The sequence below is a fragment of the Melanerpes formicivorus genome, unplaced genomic scaffold, assembly GCF_026170545.1.
Source record: "Melanerpes formicivorus ecotype bairdi unplaced genomic scaffold, bMelFor1.0.p_v2 SCAF_458, whole genome shotgun sequence".
Taxonomy (NCBI): domain Eukaryota; kingdom Metazoa; phylum Chordata; class Aves; order Piciformes; family Picidae; genus Melanerpes; species Melanerpes formicivorus.
This window is the reverse complement of record NW_027142810.1, coordinates 19,615-32,348: the sequence shown is the minus strand read 5'-3', so window position 1 is coordinate 32,348 and position 12,734 is coordinate 19,615. Positions and strand designations below refer to the sequence as shown.

Here is a 12,734-nt window from a genome sequence, read left to right as displayed (position 1 = left end):
AATTAAAATTAAAGCAATTGAATGTCCTTGTTGCAATTATTCCTCTGTCCCCAGATGACTTAGCATATTTTTGTTGGTCTGAAAGGCTAGTTTAAGCCAGTTTGCTAACTCAGTGATTTCTTCTTGCTCAGTGTAGCATCTGTGTCTGCTCTAATTGCATCCTTAGTTCTTTCCAAGGGCCACCTTAACTCTGTTAGAAACAGACGTATGAAGTTCTTTGCAGCCAGTGTCACTGATTCAATGGCTCTGCTGGCAAATGCGCTGATTTAGCAAAACACCAGCAACCCTGACCTAAAAAACTCAGGTCTCTGTCAACAATGCCACAGAATTTCACCCTCATGTACTTAACATCAGGTCAACAAAACATAAAGACTGTTGAGCATCATATAAATATAAGTATTTTGATTCAAGTTCTGTGCACATTAACATTTTTTACTTTACGGCAACCAGCACCAGAACAAGAGGACACAGTCTCAAGCTGCGCCAGGGGAAGTTTAGGCTCGAGGTGAGCAGAAAGTTCTTCATTGAGAGAGTTGTTAGACATTGGAATGGGCTGCCCAGGGATGTGGTGGAGTTGCTGTCCCTGGAGGTGTTCAAGAGGGGATTGGATGTGGCACTTGCTGCCATGGTCTAGTAGTCATGAGGTCTTGGGTGACAGGTTGACTTGATGATCTTTGAGGTCTTTTCCAACCTTGTTGATTCTATGATTCTATTCTATGATTCTGTGGGTTGTAGGTGGATTTATTCCATGATGGTATTTACCAATGAACCATATGCCTGTTCTTTTCCAAAGCTAAACAAATCCCATCAGTTTTGAGATTGATTTCACAATTGTTTTTATTGTTTTCATTGCTGGAATCAAAACCACCCTGTGACACCAAAGACTTGCTCTATAAAGAAAAAGAAAACATATCAGTGGCATATAAATTTTAAGTAAAACTGAGTATTTTAGCAGCGGTCCTGGGTTTTACTACGATTAATTTTGTAAATGTTTTACTTCTATGAGAATATTGATTTTGCCACCAAAAGATAAAGTTTAGCACTTCACAGTAAAACACAATAATTGAAAATTTGCTAGCTGAAGACATGAAAGAAGAAGAGAGGGACCTGGGGGTGCTGATCGACAGCTGCCTAAACATGAGCCAGCAGTGTGCCCAGGTGGCCAAGAAGGCCAATGGCATCCTGGCCTGCATTAGGAATAGTGTGGCCAGCAGGAGCAGGGAGGTCATTGTGCCCCTGTACTCTGCATTGGTTAGGCTGCACCTTGAGTACTGTGTCCAGTTCTGGGCCCCTCAGTTTAAGAAGGACATTGAGACACTTGAACGTGTCCAGAGAAGGGCAACAAGGCTGGGGAGAGGCCTTCAGCACAAGCCCTATGAGGAGAGGCTGAGGGAGCTGGGATTGTTTAGCCTGGAGAAGAGAAGGCTCAGGGGTGACCTCATTGCCCTCTACAACTACCTGAAGGGTGGTTGTAGCCAGGAAGGGGTTGGCCTCTTCTCCCAGGCAACCAGCACCAGAACAAGAGGACACAGTCTCAAGCTGCACCAGGGGAAGTTTAGGCTCGAGGTGAAGAGAAAGTTCTTCATCGAGAGAGTCATTCATCATTGGAATGTGCTGCCCAGGGAGGTGGTGGAGTCGCCATCCCTCAAGGTGTTCAAGAGGAGATTGGACGTGGCTCTTGGTGCCATGGTCTAGTCATGGGTCTGTGGTAACAGGTTGGACTTGATGATCCTTGAGGTCTCTTCCAACCTTGGCAATACTGTGATACTGTGAAGAATGACAGATTATTTTCTGACACAATTTGGTCACTGAGGTGCAACCTCTTAGTCCTGGAAACCTAGCATATGTTAGAGCTGGTAATAAATTTATCATTAAAATTCTTCTGGCAGAAAATGCCCATTTCATCAAACTGAGATGTTTTACAGGAAAAGGTTAGCATCCAGTAATTCCTATTTCTAATAATTTCTGTAAAGCAGGCTCACAGGTCTTGTCGTGCAGTGATACGCCAGTTTTCAAAGTGAGGATTTCAGATTTAGCTTTTAACCTTTTGGTCTTGAAATTTGTTATGGGAAAGCATTTTAAAAAGCAAGAGAAAACATGATTTAAATTTGAAATATGGCCAAATCTCTGTCTTGGACTGAGGGACAGGGTTCCTTCCACGAGAAGAGCACCCTTCCTGCCTGTATTGATTACACAGAGAACACACCACTTGTTCTGCTCAAGTTCATTTTCTGCACCACTTTCCTCTTATTATCAGTCATTCGTTTCACTCCCTTATTCTGACCTTGTATTTCTTGCTGGGAAAACCTCAAACTAGAGCTCTCAAGACCCAAAAGACTAATTTCTCAGAGTACCAGTGTGCTGTAGTGGGGCAGCACCCTGCCCTGCTCACTATACAACATCACCATTTCAGATGGAGATAACCCCTCTAACCCCACTGCAGAAGGAGCTGCACACACACACGGCAGCTCAGAGCTGCTGTAGCCAGTTTGGGGGTGCTTGAAGCCCTTTTCCCCAATGTCTGGACAGTCCTTGGCTCCTAGGACACAGTCTCAAGCTGTGCCAGGGGAGGTTTAGGCTGGATGTTAGGAAGAAGTTCTACACAGAGAGAGTGATTGGCCATTGAAATGGGCTGCCCAGGGAGGTGGTGGAGTCACCATCACTGGAGGTATTTAGGAAGAGACTGGATAGGGTGCTTGGTGCCATGGTTTAGTTGATTAGATAGTGTTGGGTGATAGGTTGGACTCGATGATCTCAAGATCTCTTCCAACCTATTCTATTCTATTCTATTCTATTCTATTCTATTCTATTCTATTCTATTCTATTCTATTCTATTCTATTCTATTCTTTATTCTCCATTCTTCATTCTCCATTCTCCATTCTCCATTCTCACATATTTGTATGTGAGAAGGAAAATAATCCCTGCCCTTTAGATTATTTTCTCTTTCCTGTTTGCAATTTATGTTGCCTTTTTTTTTTTTTTTCAATTATTTTTACAAATAAATAGACTATTTTGAGGCTTCCATTCCCTGGATTTGCAGTGAGTGCCTTGCAATATGTTAAGCAGGATACCTGAAATATATGCTAGGAAAAGCTGCAGCTGCATAGACTGTTCAGCCACTGTGGTGAACCTCATCTGGAGTACCAATATTGCTGGAAGTGTTGCTGTGTGTTAGCCTGGCCTAGTACCATTATTTCTAGACATAAAAACAATGCATGCACTGGAAATAATGATGTTCTGACCATTAGAAAAAAATATGCATTAGGAAAAGTTATTAAATAAGGGTAAGATGTAACTATAGGGCAACAAAGCTGGTGAAGGGCCTGGGGAATAAATCTTATGAGGAGCAACTGAAGGAGCTGGGGCTCTTTAGTTTGGAAAAGAGGACACTGAGGGGAGACCTCATTGCTCTCTACAACTACCTGAAAGGTCATTGTAAAGAGCCTGGTCTCTTCTCACAGGTAATTAGTGATGGAACAAGAGGGAATGGCCTCAAACTTCAACAAGGTAGGTTTAGGCTGGACATTAGGAAAAAAAAATTCACAGATAGAGTGGTCAGGCATTGGAATATGCTGCCCAAGGAGGTGGTTGAGTCACCAATCCTGGATATGTTTAAAGGTAATTTGGATGTTGTGTTTGAGAATATGGTTTAGGGGTGAACTTTTAGAGTAGAGTTATGGGTTGGACTTGGTAATCCTGAGGGTCTTTTCCAACCTGAATGTTTCTGTGATTCTGCGAACTGTAGAGGCATGGATCTATTCTGGTTTCCTTTTCTTTAACAGTGGCGGGGTGCATTGTGAGCTGGTGACTCCCTGTGAACACAGTCAAACACAGTTCCAGGACAGCCAGGCAGGGCACCGGGAATATGGATGGGCTAAGGATGGGATAGGATAGTCAAATGTCTGAGTAGGGCTGTGGCAGAGCTGAAGAACAGCCCTGCTGAAGCATTGTGGGGCTGGGATGAACAGGCCTGGGTTGGGCTGAAATGGGGTTCCACAAAGACTTGAAAATGTGTGTATTTGTATAACTGTATGCTACTAAGTAAGTGTAATGTTATTTGGAGTTAGACTTAGGCTGCAAAAGTGGTGTCAGCCACACCCATTAAGATTTAAGTTGGCAAAGTGCAAGAGAGTTGCAAGCAAAAATAAGTACTTTGGAAGGAAAAACTGGTTTTCATGTAGACAGGCTTACCCTTGGTCTGTAGGTTAGCAAGTTGTCTGTTGGCTTTGTGCAGAAGCAGTAGACAGGAAGAGGATTCACACTTGTATCTTGTGCATGATAGCATGAATAAGCAAATTTATGAATATGTAAGAATTATCCCATTCTCTGGCGTTACCAAGATCTGTGAAAACACCAGCTTCATCCACTGAACCCTACTTTCTGTGGTTCCAACCATTAAACCATGTTCCTGCTGTCATTAATAGATGATATGATTAATAGGACTGCTCTAATCCCATTGCCATGCAGTGGACCACTCCATTCAAGTCATCATCATCAATGCTTTGCTTCTCATATCACCAGGTACATAAGATCAAATACAGGAGGTCCTAATTGTCTGCTGTGGTATATAGAGAACACCTTGGTTAGCTGCTCCTCTTGCCATCACATTCCTGCTGGGCTTTTAGATAGCCTGTGGTAGTCACTGTTAAGACCTGTCTGACTGATGCTATGCATCCTTACTGTCTCCTAGTATATCTCTTAGTAAAAATAATTCTATTTAGCTTGAGCATTCTAGCTGCCTAATGTATTTTAAAGTTATCACCACACAGCTCACCATGACTAACACACAGCACACTTCATCACTGGTTGGGAAAATGAGCTTTTACTTTGCTGACAACAATCTGAAGTCAGATTAAAAGCTGACACATCCTTTATTTTAGTGGTATGTATGAAACACTAAATATAGCACTGTGCTCATGTATTTGCTGATGCATGGTAATGTAGTCTGTAGCAGAACAGCAATGGGCTGGCAAGGAAGATGGTGCACTGCAGTAACACAATTAAATCCTCATGTGACCTTGGCCATTTCAGAAGTACTCCATAGGTATTGTATGTCTGATATATTGCAAAACTCAGATGGAGGCAGTTGTGGTGGCTTTAAAGAATGTGTGTGGCTTAAAGAATATCCTGATCCTACAGCATTTGTCCAGGCATAATGTTAAGTGACTTCATGGAGAGGTCTCCACAGTGTAAGAAACCAGAACTGTGCTGTACAGCAGCTGTATGTGAACAACTGCCAACAAAGGGCTTGATTCTGAGCTGCAACTCCATCTGGTTCATGTTAGAAACTGCAGGTGCTTGATTTATCTCAAGATCAAACTTGAATACAGTGGTTCCCACTGATTACATATTTTTGTATTTCCTGGGTCATAAAAAGTTTTACTCTTCTGTTTTACCTTAGCTGTAGTCCATGGGCAGGAGTTACAGGTTAATTGCACTGTGAAGATAGAACAGGATGAAATGGAACAGGGAAATGGATGTGACTCACAGAACTATAAACCATTCTAGGATTGTCCTCTTGTTTTTGAGGAGATGGAGAAGGTGATCTCTTTCAGCCTCTCACCTGCTGTGGATGTCTGGCAAGTGTGCTGGACATGAAGCTGAGGCTCTGGCCATGAGCCTGCCTGTCCCATCCCCTGCAGGGAAGAGCAGCAGCTGGGTTAAACATTCTGCAGTCTTTCCCAAGACCTAGGTAGTGCTCATGTCTCATGCTGTCATTACTCCAGCTACAAGAGTTTACTCAGGTTGAGAACCTGACCTTAAATAACCAGAGAAAAGAAAACATCCTTGTTCAATAATCCTGTGTATTTACTAGAAAGCAGAGTGGGGTCACTTTGACATGTTTCCAACACAAAGCAGAGATGCTTACTTTGAACTGAAAAGCAAACAGGCCATTTTCCTCAGCAGTGGTAGAGCAAAAGTAAACTAGTCAGTAAACCCAGCTGTTTGGTGGCCTTGGCCTGTTGACTAGTTAAGCTCCGTATTGGCCACATTGGAAGAAGGTAGGTTTGGTGCTTGTCCTGCAGTCAGTGCATCAGAGGGTCCTTTCATTTGATTCCTGTTCTAACTTCTGCATGGTGCCAATTTGGCTCCCACAATTAGGCAGGGAGATTGCTTTTTCCTGCCTATATGTTCCTTTCATAATCAGAAGTGATAGAATAAACCCCTTCTTTGTTCTTCTAAAAAGCAAATCTTTGCTGCTCAGCTCCTACTGATGTATTGGAACAGCTGAGGGCAATCTGTGATCCTCAGTTCTCAAAAGGAAGAGGAAAATGAGAATCCTTAATATATAAATCTCAGGATATTACTGTTTCTAAAAAAGAAGCCAAAGAGATGTAGACTGAAAACATTTATATTTACTGGTTTAGTATGTGAAATATAGACAAAAGCTTGATCTGTTAAGGAGTGGTCTGAATTTTTATAAGAATCTTCTGAAACAACGAAGCAGTAATATATAAAGACGCTCTCTACATATACATTCTCTATACACTCAGTGTCATTCTAAATATATTCCTCCATTTCCCTCCCCCATAGTTCTTTCTGTAACTTTTTCAGTCAGCATTTTTAACAAGAAAGAAAAGTACAGAATGCTCTAAAGCTGTTAAAAAGATTATCTAGTCAAGAAATGTACAAAATACGGGTGGTTTCAGATGAAGGTATTGTAAACATATTTCCTAATTCATTTTTGTTTACAACTTGGACTTCTAAGGAGAGGTGAACACTAAAACAGCTGACAGATAAGCTTGAAACTACTCCTGTGGTTTGTGACTACTCTCGAGATGGGACAGGAACCTTGCTGTAATTGACCATTGAAAAATGAAAATTGATAAATTACAGCAGTTTGGCCTCTTGGAATTAGGGAATGTTGATTTCCATCAGCAAAGGTGGAAGCCGTAGGATTCTCAAGTAAATTTCTTCTGAGACTGAATTAAGGTTGTGTACAGAGCTGTATTCAGGCCCATTGCATCTGAGTAACTAACCTTCCTTAAAGTGGCATTGTCCAAGGGTCATGGCAGAGGGCAAATGTTGGCATTTAATATTTATTCCAAAATGTGCAAATACCTGGAAAAATTTCACTGAATAATTAAAAAATATACTATGCCTGTTTTCTGTTTCTGTTAGACTTTTCTCTGACTTTTCTGACAGGCACTTTGCAAGCTATGTCTTTGTATTTTATTTCCTTGGCAAAGTATAGCTTCAAAAGTTCGAAGATTAGACATTTTAAAGTATAGAAACGTATTCTTTATTGTTTTATAATGCTAACTAAGCATAACAGCTCTGAGAGAGAGACATAGAAGTGGAAGAATGAGCTATGTAGAGCTATGTAGTTGGAGCCTTTTGTTTTCACAGAAAGCATTTCTAAGGGTAGCAGTTCCAGCAATTTTGGTGTTCCCCATTAGAAAGCATTTCCCTCAGGTAACAATTCTCTATCTAAAAGCAATCCCTAGATAACTTTTGAGGTTTTGAACTGTATCAGAGTGATACTTAGCTCCTCTTTGGAAAGGCTTAGGACACAAGATTGATTCTGTGCTGTTTCTTTGTTTGCAAGGCAAGCAGGCAAACACAGAGGAATGCTTCTGACTGGAACATATGCTTATTGTAAATTACTCGGGGCTAAAAAGCTAGCAAACAAAGGAGCCAGCTTCTGACCTTTTGCAACATAGAACATTTTGTCGAAGCATGCCACTGTTTTGTGTTTTTGAACAACCTGATGTTGTGCAGCCGCTGCTCAGAGGAGATGACCATGGCACAAAAAGGCACAGTGTCTATGTAGCTGTGTCTGACTGTGGTCAGAGATACCAGTTTCCATTTCCATGAGCAGCAGAGATATGAAAACTTCTGCTGTTCCTGGTGTTTGGACTGAATGCAGGTTCTCTAGGCATGAGCCTGAACAGTTTGCAGCTGAGTAATAACCACATAGAATCAGAATCATTTCGGGTGGAAAAGACCTTTAAGATCATCGAGTCTGACCATTATCTAACTACCGAGATTGATGATAAACGATGTTCCTTATCTATGCATCAGACATAAAACAAGTAATCAGTGCATCAACCTCTCTCTAAATATAATGGGACCACTAGAGGAGGACAAAGAGCTGTGTAGTGTTAATGTCAACTACAGGGGCACCTTCCTAAGAAACAAAAGAGTTGCTTTAGCAAGCTTTTCAACGGAAAATCATCCAGTCTCTGCCCTTCCTGTTTTCTGTATTAGATTCCATCCAGGCCAGCAAGTTACTATGAGAAATGCACATAAAGATTCTGGTATTTATTGAGTGCCCAGCGAAAGACAAAAACAAATGAGTGATTTCCACCGTGCTGTCAAGCCACAGCAGAAGTACAGCAATAGAAGGAGGCCAAAGCTGCATACAAAAGACATGCCAAAGCTGTCTCTTGTATAATTCTGTTGCCTGTAATGGCATATCTCAGTTGTGAATTTGGTTCTATGCCTTTATGAAGGCAGGATAATAAGAAAAGCAAGTTCAAGAAGACAGCTGGACAAAAGGTTGCTTTATATGGGTTATTATTAAGTGGATCTGAAATTGCTCTTGCAGCTTTGGTGAAGTGTTAGCTTTTGACATGGGGTCTGAAAAGGTAATGGCTTCAGGCTTTTATCTGAAATTTGTTTATATTAGGTAGATATATACCCTACAATTTTTCTTGGTTCTCAAAGACTCTGTTACATAAGGCTAGCATGTGCGTCAGAACAATTTGTTCTAAAGTAAAAGGACAAATCTTTCCCTGGCATAATTCTTCTGGCAACTAATTGGTTTACATCAGAATTGACTTAAGCACCAATTCAGTGATGGCTTAAAATTAAGCAATGTGATTAACTAGTCAAGAAGTTACTCAGTGGACTGTGCAAGGCATAGGTCTGCCTGACTGCCATGCAGATTTTTAGTATTAGCTGCACATTCTTGAAAGGAAGGACAGTCTGCGGCATGTGCAGTGTTTGGAAATTGGTCTGGATGACTTCCACGTGGAAATGTAAAAAAGCAATGCTAAATTCATTTTTAAGCAAAGTAGATCAAAAATTCAGTTATTCCACAAACTACAGCTCAGAATACTTGTTTTGAGTACTTGAACAGCCACCGTTGTCATTGTATAGTGCTTAGTAATAAATGTCATTTTGTGGAATTCTTAGCTTACCATGGATGCAAGGATTTCTCCTTCCTTTAAATTAAGTCTGCAAAACATGTGATATGCAATCCACACTAAGATAACTCTTGCTAGTGAGAAATACTTTGTTTTGAGTCAGGAAAATACCCATCTCTAAACAGCACTGAAATTATCAGATTGCTTGAATGGGTTTCAAGTCATAGAATCATAGAATGGTCTGGGTTGGAAGGGACCTCCAAAGGTCATCTAGTCCAACCCCCTCTGCAGTAAGCAGGAGGAACCTCAACTAGATCACATTGCCCAGATCCCGGTCGAGCCTCACTGTGAATATCTCCGGGGATGAGGCCCCAGCCGCCTCCCTGGAAAACCTGTTCCAGTGCTCCACTACCCTCATAGTAAAGAATCTGTTCCTAACATCCAATCTAAATCTGCTCTTCTCTAGTTTGAAGCCATTGCCTTGTGTCCTATCACTAAAGGCCTTTGTACACAGTCTCTCTCCATCCTTCTTGTAGGCCCCCTTCAGCTACTGGAAGGCTGCTATTAGGTCTCCCTGGAACCTTCTTTTCTCCAGGCTGAACAACCCCAGCTCCTTCAGCCTGTCCTTGTAGCAAAGGTGCTGCAACCCCCCAGTCATTATCGTGGCCCTCCTCTGAACCCACTCCATCAGGTCCATGTCCTTCCTATACTGAGGGATCCAGATCTGTACACAATACTCCACGTGAAGTCTCACCAGAGCAAAGTGGCAGAATCACCTCTCTACTGGCCACACATCTTTTGATGCAGCCTAGGATGTGATTGTCCATAATTACCAATTTCTTTTAAAATTGCCTTAATTCTGAGAAGGAAACTGATTCTAGTGTAGAATCTTGCTGTTTTATCCTGTAGAATATTAAAGATTCCTCCTTCGTGCAGCCTAATTCTGCACTGATTGCAGTCATTGGCAACTTGGTAGGGGTAGGATTAGTCTCTTAACAATGCATTTATAGCTCTGTAGGAAATTGTTTATATCTGTAAATAAAAAATAACTTCCACTTTTCGCAGCATTTCAGAATCAAACAACTCCTCTAAGTAGCTAAGGAAATTGGAACATTATGTAAAATTTATGTAGTTCTTTTAGCAAAGTCTTAAAAGTACAGCTTACTTGGGTTGCAAATTAAGTAATTTATTACTTTTTAAATTGTTTTTAGTGAGATATTGGCAATGAGCCTCAGGCATGGAGTTGTCTCCTGAGCACCATACAGGCAGAATGGCACAGTCTTTCCTTCAAACCTTGCAGCCTGACACTATCATTAATGTTCTTCATACAAAAAGATAACTTAAAACCTTTATTTCCAATTCAGTGTTCAAATAATTTGTCAAAAGCTTATTTTCATGCATGTTATTCCAGGAGCTGATTGGTGTCCAGGTTGGGTTCCCCACCCTGCTGGGCATCCTTTGTCCATGCCAAGCTCAGCAGCAGAAGGAGCTTATATTTGCACTGTGGTTGTTCAGAGAGCCTCTGTATCTGCTCATGCAAGCCAAAGGACTCATCTGAGATGTTGGCATTGTCTCAACCAGCAGCAGTTCAAGACTTCTTAGTATAGAAACAGTGACTAAAGCCCAGGGTGGTGGTGGTCCATTCCTGCCAAAGACAGAAAGATCTGGGGTGCAAAACTAGGAGGAACTCACAGAACTATTTCTTCTGTGCCTGCTTCCCAAAGCAGCAGAGAGGGACTATGGAAAGGAATAACTACAACATCCCAGTGCTGACTTCTGCCTTATAGCCTTTCTCAGAAGTAGTTGCCTTACTATCCATGCCAGGACTCCATCAAGAGAAGCCACTAGTTTTCATTTCCAGGGTATTTTAATAGGCAAAGTGGTCACAAGATCAGAGTTACTCTGGAATCAGTAGCAGACTGCTGATGTTGGCATCTGGTTTATAAATACGTAGCACATAAAGTTAGCCCTGCTTTTCACACTCTTCTTCTCTGCTCTGCAACACATTATCAAAATTTTCAATATACAGCTCTCTGGACTCTGATTTTGGAACAAAAATGTAAGATGGGTTTCAAAGTTAAAGTTCTCCTGCTTTGTTTTTTCACCAATTTATAAGACAGAAAGAAATGGAATGGAATGGAATGGAATGGAATGGAATGGAATGGAATGGAATGGAATGGAATGGAATGGAATGGAATGGAATGGAATGGAATGGAATGGAATGGAATGGAATGGAATAGAATAGAATAGAATAGAATAGAATAGAATAGAATAGAATAGAATAGAATAGAATAGAATAGAATTAAGCAGGTTGGAAGAGACCTTCAAGATCATCAAGTCCAACCTATCACCCAACACCGTCTAATCAACTAAACCATGGCACCAAGCACCCCATCAAGTCTCTTCCTAAACACCTCCAGTGATGGTGACTCCATCACTTCCCTGGGCAGCCCATTCCAATGGCCAATCACATTATCTATGAAGAACTTCTTTCTCAAATTGATGCAGTAGACCAAATGGCTGCAGTGTATTGGTGTAGTGGAGAATTCAAAATATTCAGTAATGTAATTTAAAGTACACCTTTTAATTTGCTGCTTTTGTTGCTGTACTCCTATGACTAAGGAACTTCTTAAAGCTTGGAGTTGGCTTGGAGTTTTTCAAGCATAGCAACAACCATATAGGGAGGATACTGAGTGTATATGGAACTATCTGAGAGTGCCTTTTAACTTGCTTTGCCATGTATAGGGAACATTGATATAAGATTCGAATATTGTGCTTCTTTAGGTCTTGACAGACCCTGTGTCTTATGAGCGCTGGGGAAGAAATAACTTTAATCTTCAGGTGTTCAGTTGCAATGGCTACACTTCCTCATACCAACACAGTTTGGATGGGCACAGCCAAGTCTTTTCCAGTGTTTTTATTCCCTTGGGTTTATTCCTCCTTTACTGTTCTGTGGCACATTGTCCTTGACAATGTCAACAGAGGCCAAGAGGAGTAACAAAGTACTGGAATTCTGTTGCATAGGGCTGCAAGGTTGTCAAGTGTGCATTGCTGTCCTTCAGAAAACACAGAGCCACCTCTCTTTAAGGACTAGGCTTATGTCTTCATTTATCATTTTAGTTGTTACAGAAAAGCAGCTCCTGGTTTTGGACAGGAAACACTCCCACATAGCCACTTTAGACTCTTTCCTTCTCTTTGCCTCCTCTCCTGTGAGCAAAAACTTTGTCAAGAAAGCACATTTGCTTGGACCAGGAACATAAATAGCTGATACTCTGCTAGTTATTTTGACTGCTTGGCTGGTAGGGGTTGGGGGAACAGATAATGTCAAGATTTCCTCTGCATTCCAGATCTGTTTTCCTCCTATGGTTAGCATACAGCTAATGTGACTTTGCCCACTCAGATTTTCCCACAGTCAGTAAGACTTATCTGACAATGGAGTTAGTGTCAACTGTCCAAAACTAACTACGAGATATCTTCCTTTCACCACTCCTGTGCTGTCATTGCTTATCACTGTCACTCTCCAGCTTAAATGACTGGTTAATTTACAGACATACTGAAGCAAATTCACTTCTGTTGCAGCTCCGTTGAATTGACTGGGAACGAATTTGACTGTAGGTGTCTGAAAAGCACAAGTGGTAGGA

The 12,734-nt window shown here is 41.3% G+C and overlaps 1 protein-coding gene across 1 annotated transcript in view; it reads left to right on the top strand.

Annotated features, from left to right (window-relative positions):
* LOC137459922 (uncharacterized) overlaps positions 1-590 on the top strand; it is a 92,535-nt gene extending 91,945 nt beyond the window's left edge. Inside the window, exon 5 of the mRNA XM_068170606.1 lies at positions 451-590. Coding sequence (XP_068026707.1) covers positions 451-509 — 59 coding nt within the window. The 3' untranslated portion in view covers positions 510-590. The remainder of the gene's footprint in view (positions 1-450) is intronic.
* The last annotated feature ends 12,144 nt before the right edge of the window (positions 591-12,734 follow it).